The 19,656-nt window shown below is 40.1% G+C and overlaps 1 protein-coding gene across 1 annotated transcript in view; it reads right to left on the reverse strand.

Moving 5' to 3' along the window:
- The window catches only part of LOC140463939 (phosphoinositide 3-kinase regulatory subunit 6-like), a 99,133-nt gene that overhangs the window by 43,714 nt on the left and 35,763 nt on the right, over positions 1-19,656 (reverse strand). Inside the window, exons 5-9 of the mRNA XM_072558422.1 lie at positions 19,041-19,132; positions 17,501-17,566; positions 14,361-14,493; positions 11,661-11,730; positions 5,738-5,921 (exon numbers count right to left, since the gene is read on the reverse strand). Of these exons, the coding sequence (XP_072414523.1) occupies positions 5,738-5,921; positions 11,661-11,730; positions 14,361-14,493; positions 17,501-17,566; positions 19,041-19,132 (545 nt within the window). The remainder of the gene's footprint in view (positions 1-5,737; positions 5,922-11,660; positions 11,731-14,360; positions 14,494-17,500; positions 17,567-19,040; positions 19,133-19,656) is intronic.

The raw sequence follows: 19,656 nt of genomic DNA on the forward strand, positions 1-19,656 counted from the left end.
ACTTGAAATATATAATGGGGGAAAATAACTCAACCTATTCACATATCGAGAGGTGTGAACATGGTCATGGATTAAAGGTGTGACCTTCTCAAAAGATGGTGTTGTTAAACTACAGTTATACTGTGAGGTGGCAATTCAACAGTGATGCAGAATCTGTGTTTCAAAATTAAAACAAGCATTTACAGTAAATTATCTGTGTTAAAATTGTCTTCAACTGAAGGATTCAGTTGGAAATGTGTTGATACTTTATGTGTTGCAAAGTCATAAAATATTCTTATTTTTTGCCTCCATGCATAGCAGTGAAGAAAAGGGAAAAGCATGAACTGGTTGCAATATGATTGTTTAAAAGATCAAAAACAAATAAAAGATCACTCTCTTGTTTCTTTATTTTCTTCAGAGAGCTAGAAAATACAGTAAGTACACCAAGGATTACTATTAAAAGGGGCTTGTAGTTCTTTTGTCCCCACAATGTCGACTGGATATATCATCTATCCTTGCTAACTGGCTTTTAATAATAAATTTGTTTCAAATTTTAGGTGAATGGATTCCTGAGGATATCAACACTGGACCAAGACTCAGGTAGCAACCACCAGCTGTCAAACAAAATCCAAAAGGTAAAAACAAAATACTATGAATGCTGAAAATCTGAAGCAGGAAAAAAGAAACTTCTAGAAATACTCTGCAAGTCAGGCATCATCTGCTGAGAGAGAGAGAGAGAGAGAGAGAGAGAGAGACAAATGCAGCTAACATCTCTGGTTGATGATAGTTTATCAGAATTGGAAAAATTAGAGATCTGAGAGGTTTCGATTAAGTTGACAAGAAGGGAAAGGTCTGGGGAGAGGGGAAGAACAGGGCGATGAAATGCGATGACATTAAATGGCAAAAGAAATTATGCTGTACGGCAAAAAGTGATGAGAATGTTGAAGCTGAAAAGCAAAAGATGGTCTCACTAGTCGAGGTGCTAATGGGAACTGCAGAACTTTCATCACCTAAAGCTGCTGTCCAAAGCAGTGGTTATGATCGGAAATTGTTGAACATTTCGTTGAGTATAAATATTTCTAACTGGCCTTGTCAAGAGATGAGGTACCAATCCTTGATTTTCATTGGAACAGTGATGGAGGATGAGGACAAAGTGGGCAGAAAGTTAAAATGACAGGCAACTGGAAGCTCAGGGTCACACCTCAAAGTGATCACTGAACCTGCATTCGATCTGCCCAATAAATAGGTGTTGGTGTTGTGAGCAGACAATACTTTATACCAAATTACTGTTTCTTCCAGAAGATGTTTTCTCTTGTTCAGGCTCAAGCATAAGAGTAGCAGCTTTGGAAAGTTGAGAAGTGAAGGACGATTTATTTTCATGCTGTTGGAGTTGAGGGCAAGATTAGAAGATGGTCAATAAGCATTGAACTTGCTGGGGTGGAAGATAAAGCAGAGTACTAAGTATTATGGTTCTGGGAAGGAGATACATTAAGAGCAGGTATTTGTTGGATATGGCTGAGCCTGTTATAGAGAAGGGGGGTTCTTGGTTCAGGGAAAAGGTGAACTCATCAGAAACAGAAATTGAAAGGTGCATTGTAAGAACAGATGACATAGTGAGGGGAAACCGAGAGAACAAAGTCCTTATAAGGAAAGAGTGACAGGAATTGCTGTCGTGGGTGGCAGTGACGTCTCATTGTTGAAGGACCAGTCTCTCATTTTTTTTCCATTTCAACCCTGTTACAGATGTTTAATTAAAACTGAGACAGGTTTTCCGCTGTGTTTTAGGTTGAGATCACCTGGAGGGTGATGAAGTCAATTGGCCTGATTTGACTGAAAACCGTTAGTGATCGAGAAATCATTCTGAAATAAAAACAGACCAATGCTGGAGATTCTCAGCAGCTCTGGCAGCATCAGGAGAGATAAAAAGAAAGTTAACATTTTGAGTCCAACATTATGCAACTTTCAAACTTGAAGAAATTCTGAAGAGAGTCACGCCAGACCTGAAATGTTAATAAAACAAGGAATTGCAGATATGGAAATCTGAAACAAAAACAGAAATTGCTTGAGCAACTTAATAGGTCTAGTAGCAGCTATAGGGAGAAAGTAGAGATAACCTGTTATTTTTGAATATTTTATTTAATAAAACCCTTACATTGAAGATTAGAAATGGAGATATTTAGCTGACTGCGAGAATAAAGATTCGGATAACGTTTTTGAAAATAACTATGGGTGAGACTGCTACATTGCTGATTTGAAATGTTGGCATAAAAATTTATGATTAATAAAACTGACACAAAATGCATGATGGAAATTAAGGCAACAAGAGCTCCAGAGACACTGGTGGGGAAGTCTGGGTAGATCTCAGAGTTTTATTAGTTGCAGATAATTAGAGAGAATGAAACAGAGAGAGCAATACACACACAATACCCCGAAAGAAACGAACCCTGAGTTATTAGTCCTGTATGATTATTTCATCACTGATGCATTAAGAGATGAACCACCACCAACTGTGAGATGGCAGCAAAGTGAACTTGGGCCAGTTAATTAAATTTGCCAATGCCTGTAGACTGCTTACAGAACAAAATCCCAAACTGAGCTGGATTATTTGGAGTCCAGTGAACATTTTTCAAAACTAAAATGTTAACTCTGATTGCATTTCTGTAGGTGCTATCAAACCTCATCAGCCGTTAGAACAGAGTGAAAAATCATGGCCAATTTTAAAATACTAAGGCAAATTTTAAAGTACTAAATGCAGAGAATGTACTTCAACAGTATATAAAATTAAAGGCTTCTTTTCCCTATTCTTCTGTGGGATGTGGGCATCGCTGGCAAGCTAGCATTTATCGTCTGTCCCTAGTTGCCTTTGAGAAGGTGGTGGTGAGCTGTCTTCTTGAACCGCTGCAATCCACCTGCTGTGGTTTGACCCACAATGCAATTTGGGAGGTAATTCCAGGATTTTCACCCAATGACAGTGAAGGAACGACGATACATTTTGATGTCAGGATGGTGAGTGGCTTGGAGGGTGAAGGTGGGGGTGTTCCCATGAATCTGTTACTCTTATCCTTCTTGATGGAAGCGGCTATTGGTGCTAGATGAGGATTTTTAGTGAATCTTTGCAGTGCATCTTATAGATAGTACACACTGCTGCTACTCGGTGGTGGAGGGAGTGGATGCGTGTGCATGTGGTGTCAATCAAGTGGGCTGGATCCTTTGTCCTGGATCGTTTCAAGCTTTTTCAGTATTCCATCAGACTCCTGACTTGTGCCTTGTAGATAGTGGACAAGCTTTGGGAATGCAGGCGGTGAGTTACTCGCTGCAGTATTCCTAGTCTCTGACCTGCTCTTGTAGCCACTATGTTTATGTGGTGAGTCCAGTTGAGTTTCTAGTCAATGATAACTGCCACAATGTTGATAGTGGAGGATTCAGTAATGGTAACCACTGAATGTCAAGGGGCGGTAGTTAGATTGTTTATTATTGGTGCTGGACATAGCTTGGCATTGGTGTGGCTTGAATGTTACTTGCCACTTGTCAGCCCAAAATCTTGTTCAGATCTTGTTGCTTTTGAACATGGACTGCTTCAGTATCTGAGGAATCATGAATGGTGCTGAACGTTGCACTATCGTCAGCAAACATCCCCACTTCTCAACTTACGATGCAGGGAATATCATTGATGAAGCAGCTGAAGAAGGTTGGACACTATCCTGAGGAACTCCTGCAGAGATATCTTGGAGTGGAGATGACCAACCTCCAATGACCGTTCGGGCAAAAGCCCTTCATCAGGAATAAAGGCAGTGAGCCTGAAGCGTGGAGAGATAAGCTAGAGGAGGGTGGGGGTGGTGAGAGAGTAGCATAGAGTACAATGGGTGAGTGGGGGAGGAGATGAAGGTGATAGGTCAAGGAGGAGAGGGTGGAGTGGATAGGTGGAAAAGAAGATAGGCAGGTCGGACAAGTCCGGACAAGTCATGGGGACAGTGCTGAGCTGGAAGTTTAGAATTAGAGTGAGGTGGGGGAAGGGGAAATGAGGAAACTGTTGAAGTCCACATTGATGCCCTGGGGTTGAAGTGTTCCGAGGTGGAAGATGAGGCGTTCTTCCTCCAGGCGTCTGGTAGCACCACTAATCCAATCTGGTTTCCAGCATCTGCAGTCATTGTTTTTACCTTTTTACTCCAATGACTATGTCCAGCTTCCTTTCTGGCAGGTGTGACTCCAACCAACAGAGGGCTTGCCCCCTGATACCAGTTTTTCTTGGGCTCCTTGATGCCACACTCAGTCAAATGCAGCCTTGATGTCATTCTCACCTCACCTCTGGAATTTAGCTTTTTTGTCCATGTTTGAGCCAAGGCTGTAATAAGGTCAGGAACTGAGTGGCCCTGGAAGAATCCAAACTGGGTGTCACTGAGCAGGTTATTGCTAAGAAGGTGCTGCTTGATAGTATTATTGATGACACCTTCTGTCATTTTATTGATGATTGAGAATTTAGTATAACATAATTATAAGCCAATGGGTAAATGAAATAGAAAACTATGATTTTGTTGCAAATTAATCCAAATACAAAAATAATTCAGCTCATTTAGGGATTTTGTTCTATAAGCAGTCTATAGGATGTGACAAATGCTTTGAAGATTTAATTAAAACTGTCCAAGTTCACTTTGCTGCCATCTTGCAGTTGCATATGGTTCATCCCGTAATGCACTAGTGATAAAACAGTCACATATCACTGACAACTCAGGGCTCATTTCTTTCTAGGTATTGCTCTCTCTCTCTCTCTCTCTCCCTCTAATTATCTGTAATTAATAAAACTCTTTGATCTACCCACACTTTGCATTAGTGTTTCTGGACCTCCTATAGCCTGATTTTCCACCAAACATTTCCTGTCAGTTTTGTTAATCATAAATTTTTATGCCAACATTTCAAATCAGCAATGTCGCTGTCTCACCCATAGTTCTTTTCAAATGCTTTTTGAATCTTTATTCTAGCAGTCACCTTAATCACTTAAAATTTCTAATCTTCAATGTAAGGGTTTTATGAAATAAAATATTTAAAAATAGCAGGTTTTAATACAACATGATTGTATGTATTCATTAACCTGCCCTTTATGTTATTTAATGTCTACATTATCGTGTTGTGCCTGTTTGTCAGGAATTAATATTTCCAGCCGGAGCTGAGAGATGGATTTGGCCTGTACCAGCTAAACATAGATTGTATCTATTTGCCTGCATCAAAACTGTTCAATCGCCTACACTGGGAAACATTTTGTCTTAACCTTACAAACATTTTGCTGAAAGCTATTTTCAAAATTATTTGTGGAAAAGTGAAAGTAAATTGAAAAACATTATAGGGGTGAAATTCCCATTGAATAGTATATGCATGTGCACACAGATAAGAGAAAAATAAATGTGATCGTGTTACACAAAACAAGGAAGTAGAGTTGTGCCAAAAGATCAGCCATAATGTATTGCATGGTGGAGCAGGCTCGAGAATCTATATGGTCGACTCCTGCTCCTATGTTTAATATTTCTGTGCTCTTAATAGTGGGTAAATTCACATGAAGATACATTCTCATTAGATATCATTTGCTTCTGGGTAGTTCTGATGGTGTATTATCTTAATATTAGTTAGTTAATATAGTACAATACATGAAAAAAATAGATTCTAGTATTTAAAGTCTCAACTATATACATGAACCAGCTTATTAAAATTGCCTGTGATTTTCAACACTCAACATCAAAAAAAAGTTAATTTTGGAGAACCTACTGACCTGCAAGACCTCATCCAGTCTGTTGATATTGCAGGTCTCTCCCAGGGCTGCTTGTATGGTGTGTTTTATAACATGACCCATATTCTTAATGAATATCTCATTAGGATTCATTGAATGGATCTCATTGTAAAGAGCATTACAGACCTCTTCAGAGATAAGATCAGGATCAGCAAGTACAAAAACCCTGAAAAACAAATAATTCCCTTGTCAAATAACTTAAACTTCTTTGGACAGGCATGGCTTATTCTTAAAGGCATGATATCACATAAATTCTGCTCAATTTCTAAAATTGCTCATGAGAAACACCTCACTCCGAATAAAATAATAAATATAATTATCATATTTTAGATCTCATATTTCTCCAAAGTTAAGCTAAAGAGGCTGAGTTCCACATCAGCCCAAGTCCATTGAGGACTTCCTGGTCTCTTCCTGGACTCTGGTACTCATTAAACTTAGCAAAATTCTTGGCTTCTAATAGATAACGAGCAAAAAAAAGGTTCAAAAACATCTGTTGCTTAGGTGTCACGAGAACACATTTTTGATTTGCAGTGCACCACTATCCAATTCAACATAACTTCCCTCTTAATTTGACTTTTCCTTTCTCATATGCTTATGTGTCTTACCCTATTTTACGATTGCTACTGCATTTAGTGCACCTTTAGATCTGATAAGATTCAAGTAAAACAATTTTAAATAATACTCTTCTCTACTATACACATCCATCTCCTTTGGGGAAAAAAAAAGGGTCTGACACTAACTGCTTCTTTCCTAAGAATTCAAAACTTTGGAAGTGCTTATATTGTTTAGATTCTTCCTTGTTCCTAAAATCTTTTAAGCCATCATACTAGTAACACCTAATAATTTCTAATCTATCTCATCTCTTTTACCATTTCAACATCACTGCTATCCTGCATATCTTTACCCTTCAACAAAATAAATTTAGTAATGTCACGAGTCTGAAATAGTTGTAAAGCTACACAAGAACCATTATCAAGATGTTAAAAAACTAGCCATCATGAAAATGCAATGTAGTTAAAACAATTCTTAAAATATAAAAGGTGATCCATGGAAGAGGAAAGCTGAGGTCACAGATAATGATATTGTAAACTGAAGCACCATGGAATTTCGCATCAGACCTGTGAAAATTAGAGCAATTCCTTTATTTATAAAATGATTATATAATATAGGAAGTTTTATTTAGTGGTAATTACAGGCAGCCATTATATCACTGCAGACATTTATTGGGCAGAGGAATGCGCAATCCCTAGAAGTGGAGGTGCTTGTGTTGGATTGGGGTGGGCAAGGTTAAAAATCACACAGCACCAGGTTCTAGTCCAAATCCCTAGAGGTACGACCTTTGAGATTGTCGGAGAAATTCAGCCCACTAAATCAGAGACCACAAAATGTAGCGAATTGCGGTGAAATTGACAAGCCGTTTATTGAACAAAGCGATAACGCGGAGGACAAATTGACCAGGCTGACACAGAACCGATTCTCTGCACAGATGGTCAGAATGCTCTTCCCTGAACAGGAGGTGCTGGTAGGTTTTATAGGGCTACAACACAAAGGTGATAATTGTAACACAGTTACATTATAATGGTGAAAATTGCAAATCGATTAAAACGAGAATAAACTGAATGGAAATTAGGGTGTGCATGCTGGAACGGATAGAGATAGAGGAAGCTGATGTGCTGAAAATTTTGTCAAACATTAAGATTGACAAGTCGCCAGGCCCAGACCAGATTTGTCCTCGGCTGCTTTGGGAAACGAGAAATGTAATTGCTTCGCCACTTGCGAAGATCGTTGCATCCTCACTCTCCACTGAGGACTGGAGAGAGGCAAATGTAATTCCTCTCTTCAAGAAAGGAAATAGGGAAATCCCCGTCAATTACAAACCAGTAAGTCTCACATCTGTCATCTGCAAGGTGTTAGAAAGGATTCTGAGGGATAGGATTTATGACCATCTGGAAGAGCATGGCTTGATTAAATGCAGTCACCACAGCTTTGTGAGGGGCAGGTCATGCCTCACAAACCTTATTGAGTTCTTTGAGGATGTGACTAGAAAGGTTGATGAGGGTGGAGCTGTGGATGTGGTGTATATGGACTTCAGCAAGGCATTTGATAAGGTTCCCCATGGTAGGCTCATTCAGAAGGTCAGGAGGGGAACTTAGCTGTCAGGATACAGAATTGGCTGGCCAACAGAAGACAGCGAGTGGTAGTAGAAGGAAAATATTCTGCCTGGAAGTCTGTGGTGAGTGGTGTTCCACAGGGTTCTGTCCTTGGGCCTCTACTGTTTGTAATTTTTATTAATGACTTGGATGAGGGGATTGAAGGATGGGTAAGCAAGTTTGCAGACGACACAAAGGTTGGAGGTGTTGTTGGCTGTTGTAGGCTACAGCGGGACATTGACAGGATGCAAAGATGGGCTGAGAGGTGGCAGATGGAGTTCAACCTGGATAAATGCGAGGTGATGCATTTTGGAAGGTCGAATTTGAAAGCTGAGTGCAGGATTAAGGATAGAATTCTTGGCAGTGTGGAGGAACAGAGAGATTTTGGTGTGCAGGTACATAGATCCCTTAAAATGGCCACCCAAGCGGACAGGGTTGTTAAGAAAGCATTTGGTGTTTTGGCTTTCATTAACAGGGGGATTGAGTTTAAGAGTCGTGAGATCTTGTTGCAGCTCTGTAAAACTTTGGTTAGACCGCACTTGGAATACTGTGTCCAGTTCTGGTCGCCCTATTATAGGAAAGATGTGGATAATTTGCAGAGGGTTCAGAGGTGGTTTACCAGGATGCTGCCTGGACTGGAGGGCTTATCTTATGAAGAGAGGTTGACTGAGCTCGGACCTTTCTCATTGGAGAAAAGGAGGAGGAGAGGGGATCATAATTGAGGTATACAAGATAATGAGGGGTATAGATAGAGTCGATAGCCAAAGACTATTTCCCAGGGCAGAAATGACTAACACGAGGGGTCATAGTTTTAAGCTGGTTGGAGGAAAGTATAGAGGGGATGTCAGGGGCGGGTTCTTTACACAGAGAGTTGCGAGAGCATGGAATGCGTTGCCAGCAGCAGTTGTGGAAGCAAGGTCATTGGGGACATTGAAGAGACTACTGGACATGCATATGGTCACAGAAGTTTGAGAGTGCATACATGAGAATCAGGGGTCAGCACAACATCGTGGGCTGAAGGGCCTGTTCTGTGCTGTACTGTTCTATGTTCTATGTTCTAATCAAGTGTCCGGCAATAGCCATTCATTTGTAATTGACACAGGAGATTCCAGCCATCTCTATGTGTGGGTGAGAATGTCTTTTCAAGGATTCTTCACTGTATTTCCCATCCGTACGAATATATGTAAATGTTCTTTCTCCTGGCATTGAGGAATGTCCATTGTGTTCCTCCTGCAAGCAAAGTGTTCTGAAGCTCCTCGGTCTGCTGGTTTGTTTATGCGGTATTGGTTTCAATGGGAAGTGAGCCTGCCCTTAGGGTATTGGATTAGTGGTGCTGGAAGAGCACAGCAGTTCAGGCAGCATCCAACGAGCAGCGAAATCGACGTTTCGGGCAAAAGCCCTTCATCAGGAATTGGGACTGCTGTGCGAATTGGGGGCTGGGAACTTTACTATGAAGGCTGTTTGGGAAGTGTATTCTCTGCCTGGAAGTAGATTGGCCACGTCTTGTTTCTTTGCTAGCCTGTTTGGCCAAGACTGGGGCATTGTGGGTGTGTTGTGTGTGTGTTGGCAGGCTCGATCTCGGTGTTTCATGTGCCTGCTTCTGTGTTTCCTATGTGGTCATGCTGTAGGTGCTGTAGACAACCACCTGATGAAGGAGCAGCGCCTCGAAAGCTAGTGCTTCCAATTAAACCTGTTAAACTATAACCTGGTGTTATGTGATTTTTAACTTTGTACACCCCAGTCCAACACCAGCATCTCCAAATCATGCTGTAGGTGGGCAGGGTAGCAGATCTTTCTCCAACAGAGATACCGAAGGGTTAACTTGGAGTAAAGACACTTATGACTGTTAAAGAAACATGCCCAGAGGAGGGGGCAATTTTGCTCTTCTTTGTATCAAGAGGAAGAAAATATTTCATCAGAAAATGTTTGTAGAGATCAAAAATATACAAATTGAACAAACAAACATCACTTTCTGTGAATTGTCAGAAAATTATCAAAAGGGAGGTTTTTTTTGGAATTAGGGAACACAGACAGAAAAGGAAGATAGAAAAGAAGAACATAAACCAAACCAAAATGTCCACTCAGATCCATAAAAACCACTCAGACCAGAATTAACATGCAATTATTCTATGGTAGCCTGACGTATACACCATCTGTGAAGTCCCAACTTTGGGGAACATTAATTTCCTTCCTCTTCTTTCTGAGAATAATGCAATTTCATTCAGTACAGCTCAGTCAAATTTCTCAATTGACATCGATCCTTCCTATTAAGAAATGCCACCCGATTCCAACTCAATGCCACTTGTTTGACATTTAATTCCCTTAGGGGAAAATAATTTGTCCTAATCTTAACTCAAGACAGACCTTTCAGAGGCAGAAGCAATAGGTATTTTTTTTAAAACTGAAGGAAATTAATAAGAGAAACAGATATGAAACCCCTTGGATTTTCAAGTGAATAGGCAAGGAATAGGAATGCCCAGAACATTACCAAGATAACTTCAGCTAGTGTTGTAAAGTTAGATAAACTAAATTGGTACCTGTGTTTCAGTTATACATTGCTCCTGTCTAACATGACAGTACAGTACTTGGAGAAGTGGGTGGTAAACTGTAAAGGAAGTCTATAGAGCAACATAAATAGTAACATTAGCTTGAACTATGTTGTCAGACTGAGGTCACTGTCATTCTACGCCATAGAGGGTTCATGTGGTTTTACGGCTTTTATTTAGGCCACATCTTCAAGTGGAATATCTGACAGAGATAGTCTTAAATTGGAATTGGCTATAAAAAAAGGGGGAGAACTCAATGCAAAGAGCTTGAATGAAACGAATTTGCAAGTCTGGACCATTATGGCAGACAGAAAGTCTGTTTGATGGCCACAGGAGGAAGCGTCAGAAAGGTGTCTTACATGCCACATAGAGGGAGTGACTGGACATCAACTGCAATCTCTCTCCCCCGTACCCCCGATGACTGCATATTATTAACAGTAAAAATTCAATCACCTCACAAAAGCAAAGTTACAAATCACACAACACCAGGTTATAGTCCAAAAGGTTTAATTGGAAGCACATTAGCTTTCGGAGCACTGCTCCTTCATCCCACAACCACCTGATAAAGTAGTGGCGCTCCAAAAGCTAGTGCTTCCAATTAAACCTGTTGGACTATAACCTGGTGTTGTGCGATTTGTAACTTTGTACACCCCAGTCCAACACCGGCATCTCCAAATCATGACTACTATCAACCTCACAAAAGCAGACAAGGTAAATCCAATGGAAGCTCTATCCTCTCAACCCCTTGGTCATCAGCACCAAGTTCACACTTGAATTAGCAGAAGCACAAAACTTTTCACACAGCACTTTGCTTAAAGGCAGGTACCAATTTAGGATTTTAAAATATACATTGCAACTATTCCATTAGTAATTATGCTCATGCAGAACCATAAAACACCAATTTAAGAGCGAGATACCACCAAAACTATCACATCAGCCATTTCCAACTTCAACATCGTCACTGCAGGAGGGCAGAGGACCAGAATTAACACATAGAAAAATGTGAGGAAAAACTGGTTTGTTCAATTGTTATTGATTTTCAGCTTCACAATCCTGCCACGCTGAGTCTACAGTGTTGGTCTGATAATATTGCCAGCATGGGTCACAGAGGCTGCCTCTTAAATGACCAAACACTGGCAATATAGGCTGTCTGTTTCAATTATTGCCATTTATTCTATGGACTGTTTTATCCAGTTATTGTCTACTTACCGTTCCCAGTGTGGAGATGTGTCATTTTTCAGTCCATGTTCAGAAATAATTAATCTTTGGTATAATACACCTGTAAAAATAATAAGCTTTAATCAGATATCATTGTTTAAAATTAACAGCTATTTGTGCATATCTTGAAGTATTATAAAACAATTTTATACAATTGAAATATCGATTGAACATCATATGTACAACTCATTTTAAAGTATTTACATTGAGAAATACCAAAATCAAATTATATTCATTCATGAGAAAAAACATTTAATAAAATAAAATTACTTGTAATCAGGAGCCTTATAAGAAATATTTACAAGATTGGACATGGTGCAGATTGTATTCAATCATGATTCAGTCTCCCTACAGGATTAGAGGTTGCTATAGTCTCTGGGGATGATAGACTGCTCTCTCATTAGACAGAGATTAGGAGAAGAGTAGGTATTGTGAGGACCCTGAGTTAGGCAGTCAGCAACACGAAGAGGAGTAGCACCTTTGTGTGTGGCTGATTCAGGGCTGTGCATAGACTCTTGGAACACAAACACCAAGTGTCACCCTGAACTGAGGTTCTACCTGACCCATGTTGTGAAGGATAGGTCTGGCCAGGTTGCCATGAAACGCTCCACGTTGTTGGACTGTACAATGCCACTTGTCCCTCTTCAAACAATTTGCAAAGGAAAACACCTTTGACCACAAGTCCATCAGGCAATGGTCAGCATGTAATGTCCTGGATGCCCCGTGGTGAAAAGAGAGAGTGGATCCTATTGGTTGGTTTGCTGAACAAAAGGCTGAATGCCTCACTGCCAGAGCTTTTCAACAAGCACTGAGTCATAGCTTAGCTGGTGGGGAGAAGGGCACTACCCGTTAGATCCTTCCTGTACACCCGGGCTCTTGCTGTCATGATATAGCCGCAGTGGTGAAGAGACCACCACGCATCTCTTGCTGGAAAGAAGCCCTGGAGGGATATGCAGAGGTATTTGTTTAGGTTTGTCCCGAGCAGTTCCATGTCACAGGACTCTGTGCTCTACATTCTGTTCCCCATGATGCACACCAAGACAAATATCAACTGCAACTGGAGGACCATTAACTCAGTGAAAGACCCTCTTTGGTAGGCTTGAAACTGGTTAGTCTTCCAGTGCAAAGAGTTGACCTTGACTGAATGTCGCAGACTGGCACATTCCAACGGTCTAGGGCTACATACTGATGGATACATTAAAGCTTGGTTCTGGATTAGTGGTGCTGGAAGAGCACAGCAGTTCAGGCAGCATCCAAGTAGCTTCGAAATCGACGTTTCGGGCAAAAGCCCTTCATCAGGAATAAAGGCAGTGAGCCTGAAGCGTGGAGAGATAAGCTAGAGGAGGGTGGGGGTGGGGAGAAAGTAGCATAGAGTACAATGGGTGAGTGGGGGAGGGGATGAAGGTGATAGGTCAAGGAGGAGAGGGTGGAGTGGATAGGTGGAAAAGAAGATAGGCAGTTGGACAAGTCCGGACAAGTCATGGGGACAGTTACTGAGCTGGAAGTTTAGAACTAGGGTGAGGTGGGGGAAGGGGAAATGGGGAAACTGCTGAAGTGCACATTGATGCCCTGGGGTTGAAGTGTTCCGAGGTGGAAGATGAGGCATTCTTCCTCCAGGCGTCTGGTGGTGAGGGAGCAGCGGTGAAGGAGGCCCAGGACCTCCATGTCCTCGGCAGAGTGGGAGGGGGAGTTGAAATGTTGGGCCACGGGGCAGTGTGGTTGATTGGTGCGGGTGTCCCAGAGATGTTCCCTAAAGCGCTCTGCTAGGAGGTGCCCAGTCTCCCCAATGTAGAGGAGACCACATCGGGAGCAACGGATACAATAAATGATATTAGTGGATGTGCAGGTAAAACTTTGATGGATGTGGAAAGCTCCTTTAGGGCCTTGGATAGAGGTGAGGGAGGAGGTGTGGGCGCAGGTTTTACAGTTCCTGCGGTGGCAGGGGAAAGTGCCAGGATTCCCACCCTCCTCTAGCTTATCTCTCCACACTTCAGGCTCACTGCCTTTATTCCTGATGAAGGGCTTTTGCCCGAAACGTCGATTTCGAAGCTACTTGGATGCTGCCTGAACTGCTGTGCTCTTCCAGCACCACTAATCCAGAATCTGGTTTCCAGTATCTGCAGTCATTGTTTTTACCACATTAAAGGTTGGGGCAGCTGCTGTCAAAGTGCAGTGAAAAAAGACCCCCAAGGTCTTTCTGCCAAAATATAACAAGGGCTTGTTAAGTTTCAAGGTGCCCTCATAGACATAATAGGAATGTAACTCATTTCATTTCATGTTTTGAAAATGGTATTTTTGGTGTAACTGGATTGAAGCTCAAATGAGGAATGTCAAAATTCTGCTATGGTTTCTTGGACATTTTGTATTTACTTTTTATCGATAAATTTACGAATAATGCACATATGTATTTTTTTAAATACAGGTGAGATGACAGAACAGTGACAGTCAGTGAAGAGAGTAAACTGCAGGTGGGTAGCAATAGACTGGTCAGGTGGGCAGAGCAATGACCAATGGAGTTCAATCTGGAAAAGTATAAGGTCATGTATTGTCTCACACCTTCCAACTCCCAGCTATTGGTTTACACCTATATTTGTACACGCAGAGAGAAGGACTATTAAAGGAATTGGTAATAATAATTGTATCCTCCAGTTTTTCAGTATCTCTTCAAGAGTTTAGAACATGTTCACCTACCTGGTGCCTTTCTTTCAGCTTTTAACATAACTGCATATTCATGTGCAATGGTGCAGTAGGGTTTGGCGAAGGATAGCAGCCCTTTGCAAAATTTATATGCTTTTTCGTGAAGATCATCAGGAATATATGCAGCCTGGCAAGAAAGATAGTTAACACCCAGTAGAACATTGCAAAATTTTGCATTAATTAAATAACATTATTTGCTGAGAAGTAACTTGGCAAACTCATGAATCAAAATGTTGGTAGTTAAGCATGGCTGAAGAAAACCCAACCTTGAGATGCAAAAAGAATTCTAAAAAGACAACAAAATAACAAAAAATGGTTTTGATTGAACTATACACATTAAATTTATTTTCTGTCAATGACATGGGCTTAACATAGATCTATACAACACAGAAACAGACCCTGCAGTCCAACTTGTCCGTGCCAACCAGATATCCCAAACTAATCTAGTCCCACTTGTATCTGGCCCATACCCCGCTAAACCCTTCTTATTCCTGCACCCATCCAGGTGCCTTTTAAATTGTCCCCACCTCCACCACTTCCTCGGGTAGCTCATTCCATACACACACCACCCTCAGCGTGAAAAAAAAAAATCCTTAGGTCCCTTGTAAATCTTTCCCCTCTCACCCTTCTAGTTATGACCTCTAGTTCTGGATTCCCCTATGCTGGGGAAAAGACCTTGCCTATTTACCCTATCCAAGACCCACATAATATTATAACCTCTAAGGTCACTCCTCAGCCTCCGATGCTCCAGGGAAAACAACCCCAGCCTAGTCAGTTTCTCCCTACAGCTCAAACCCTCCAACCTTGCCAACATCCCTGTAAATCTTTTCTGAACCCTTTCAAGTTTCACAGCATCTTTCCTGTAGCAGGGAGAACAAATTTGAATGCAGTATTCCAAAAGTGGCCTGACCAATGTCCTGTACATGATACCCACGATATGACCTCCCAACTCCTATATTCAATACACTGACCAATAAAGGCAAGCATATTAAATGCCTTCTTCACTATCCTTTCTACCAGAGACTCCACTTTTAAGGAATTACGAACCTGCACTCCAAGGTCTCTTTGTTCAGCAACATTGCCCAGGGGCCTTACCATTAAGTGTATAAGTTCTATTGTTCTGTCCATGATGTGAGTCTTAAAATAGACTTCACATTCCTGACTGCAGCAGGATTTCTGCACTAAGCAATATAGTATTTCTTTTAAAATTAAAAATTATTCAGTTAAGTCAAAGAATTGGGAAGAAATGTAAAGTCGAGGACACAGTCTTTCAATTAAGATGTCCCTGAGGCTGCCTGCCTGCCTGCCAGTTTAGGAGATGTAAAAGATCCTCCAGCATTATTGAGAAAGGAACACCGGAATTGTCATGGTGTCCCAACTAATGCACGACCCTCTATTAACACATTAATTAGTCAATTATCTCATTCTACATTGCTGTGGGCAAATTGGATGTCATGTTAATCTCGATTAGAATAGTGATGACACTTAAGTAATTTATTGGTTGGAAAGCACGTAGGAAATACAAGGTGAAAAGGTTGCTGTAAGTTTTTTTTAATCTTAATGAAACTGTAACAAATAGTCATTTGGTATTACAGAATTTGAGTATTGCTGAAGTGCATGGCAACTTTTTCATGCAATTTTATCTTATTTCCTTGGCTGATATGTCAAAAGAAAACCACACATTGTGAAAACTCTTTGTATCTCTGCTGATAAAATAAACAAAACTACATCAGCTACCTCGATTGTTCATTTGATGGGTCCCAGCTCTTTAAGTTTTGCAACATAACAATAATGAAAGCCATTGTAGGCATGACACACCATTACTTGACGGTTTAAAAAAAAAGCAAGGCAAATTACTTCCTGCTATCCGATTCAAAAACAAAAAGGGTTACTGGACTCAAACAGTAACTCTGTGTTATCTTCACGGATGCTGCCAAACCTGCTGAGTTTCTCCAGCAATTTCTGTTTTTGTTTCTGATTTCCAGCATCTACGGTTCTTAATTTATTTTTTACTTCCTGCTATGTCACTCAATCTTTTCAAACAAATAACCAAGGAGCAAGTGTATGTCAGTCAGCCCTCTGAGCCTGTTCCACCATTCAATAAGGTTGTAGCTGATCTAATTTTAACCTTCCTGCATTCTCCCAAAAATCTGTCATCCTTTTGCTAATTAATAATTTACCAACTGTTGCCTTAAAAATATTTAAAGATTCTGCATCCACTGCCTTTTGAGGAACTGAATTCCAAAAATACCCAACCCGAAGGGAAAAAAATCCTCATCTTTATCCTTAAATGAGCATCCCCTTATTTTTAAATTATGATTTTTAGTTCTAGATTTTTCTACAAGAGTGAACATCCTCTTTCTAGCCACCTGGTCAAGACCCTGTAGGACTGTTCTAGACTCCAGAGGATACTGGCCTAGCCTGTGTAGCTTTTCCTCATAAGGCAATCTGCTTATTCCTGGTATTAGTTCAAGATTTCAGGAGTCATCTGTTGAATATGGAGAGCAGATGTGGAAATATTCCACGACAGAGGTGAGTCTGGAAGACAGTTTGTTTTATGTCATATAATGATGTCATGATGTTATATGATGTCATCTCCACCATTACTTTACAGACTGGATATTGGATTGCTGGCAGCTAAGATATCTATTTTTCAGCCATTATGAGGAGTCAGACCAGCGTGGTGATGACTTTGCCTCTAACTGTTCTTCTTTCTTAGAGGGCAACCCAACAACAGGACCTCGATACATTGAACATGATATTTTACTGTGCAATCTCAAAAAACAAAGCTTGTATCCTCAAGAAGACAGTTTGTGAAGAATCTCAAAAATAAATCTTTGGATTCATCATGCACAGAAAACAAACTGCTAATAACGACACTTGTAACGATCTATTGATAAACTGAAGCTGTGTTTTCAGCAGTATTTGCTCTTCATTGTTCTTCAGTAGGACGATTTTCAAACAAGACTGCTGGAGTTAAATTTAGCTCATTCCATAACAATGAATATCGAAATTTCACTAATAATTCAAGTGGCTCATTTTAATGTCATATGCTAAATAATAATTTGAAAACTACATTCAGTCAGCTTTATATTGCAGTACAAATCAAATACCAGGATTCAGTCTACACCCACCTGAATAACTGTGTACATTAGGATGTTCAATAAAGGTAGAATGTAGTGCTTATTATCTTTCTTTGCCTATTAAAACAAAATCCAGTTACTGTGTGATTCAAAACATAATACTTTTCAAGATTTAGGCCATTAATAAATTAAATGTCGCTCATATTTTCTCATTGACCAGTTATGAGTTTTCTAAGTTGATGTGGGATCGGGAGCTGCATGTTCAAAAGGAAGGAGGACATTGATGGGGAATGAACGAGTTCTACATTTGTAATACATCAAATCAACATTGTTAGTCTTGGTGGTCAAATAAATGCAAAGGTTTACTGCTCCTAGCTTTACTCTTAAACGTATCTTAATCCCAGACTTGAAGGTTGTGGAGTTGGGGTCACCTCCTCTATTTACTATTGATAGCAACATCATAAATGTATTTATGTATTCATATTTATGAAACAGCATATTGATGATTTAGCTACAATTAGAGGACATTTAGCCTCCAACAGAAGAAAGTTTCTTAATCCCCACGTGGACTGCCATTTCTCACAGCTCATTTCCTATTATTCAGGCCGGCAATTAAAACCTTCTTCTGGTGCTGCATTGAGTCATTGGATTGTCATGATCATTTTACTGAATCAGACCAATGTTCAAATACGAAAGATCACCAATTCAGCAACAATGCTGGGACCCAGACAAATCAGACCTTATGTCGGGCAATGATCTGACTTGAGAGTTTAGGTAAAAGTAAAGCTGTCGTAGTCCTACTGAACCAAATGACTGCTCTCTCATTGAAGAGGCAACTGGTGGTGGTTTAAACTGACGGTCACCATGTATCTGGCAAGAGGAAAGGTCGAGAAGGAGAGTAATAATTTACCATTTCACAGTAACCCCAGCCAGTACAGGAATTGAACCGATACCATTGGCATCACTCTGCATTACAAATCAGCCAGCCAGCCAACTCAGCAAACTGACCCTCAGACTTCAGGTCACTGTACTAGCAAACAGGATTGATGGCTCATCCTACATGCCTAAACCTCTGACAAATATTGCTTTAGTAATGCCATCATTGACCCTTGCACATCTAACTTTGATACACCTGCATTACAGCTGTGCTTTAGTTTGAAACAGTACGCCACTCTCTTTATTCAATGACCAAACAGCAAACTGCATTGATGATGATAATCAGTTGTAAGCAGACAGAATCAGCCATGGAGCACTAAGTGGCTTTCTCCTTCAGTTTTGTTTTACTTGGAAAGGAGAAGGCTAAAAGGATATTTGGTAGAGTTTACAAATTTGTGACGGTTCTGCTCCCACTTGTAAAAGAATTGAGAAAGAGCAGGTGAAGGCTTAAAGTGATTTGCAAAATTTTGCACAGTAAATACTTAGACTTTGGAATGCACTGCCTGCAAGTCTGTGAGAGCCAGATTTAATTGAGCTGTGATTATTAGAATAAGAACTATTTCCAGGGATTTGTTCTGCATCCATGGACACCAGGATTTCTTAGTTTTTCATCATCATGGGAAAATCAGATATTTTCTTTAAAATAATTTCTCACCAGTTCCAGTTCACTTATAAGATTTTTAACTAGAAAAATGCTGTTGTATGGGTCTCGTTCAGACTTCTTATGTAATGTCCATCTAAACATTCCTATAATAAAATATAAACAAAGGCTTTGTTATTAATAATTCAAATAAAAAGATTTATGCCTCAAACTTTTGGCAGAGCCAAATTTCTGTCAGACAATTAGAAAGTAAAATGGATCTAAATAAGCCAAAATAAGTTGAAACAATCAGGAACACTGAAAGAAAATCTGAAATGCAGGATTTTTCAAACATGTAAAGTAAAATTTCAAGTCACTTCAACAACATTCATGCACATTAGGCAAACAGAAATACATGTAGGAACACATGATCATTGAAAATTTTTCTTTGTGACTTACAACAGTATCATTAAAGGTTTTGAAATCTATAGGAAGTACAGGGCATGCCTCAATGAATTAGAAGTAAAAATAACAAAAATTACAGAATCAGAAAAGTAACTTTCTGTTGTGTCTAAAATTCTGGCTTTAATTTTGTACATATTTTGAATCAGGGTCACTGCAAAAAATTACAATAGCTTATTAGCCTCAGGTATAATCACTGTAATGAGTGGGGAAGCAGTTAGGGACAGGA

Source organism: Chiloscyllium punctatum, chromosome 39 (assembly GCF_047496795.1).
Source record: "Chiloscyllium punctatum isolate Juve2018m chromosome 39, sChiPun1.3, whole genome shotgun sequence".
Taxonomy (NCBI): domain Eukaryota; kingdom Metazoa; phylum Chordata; class Chondrichthyes; order Orectolobiformes; family Hemiscylliidae; genus Chiloscyllium; species Chiloscyllium punctatum.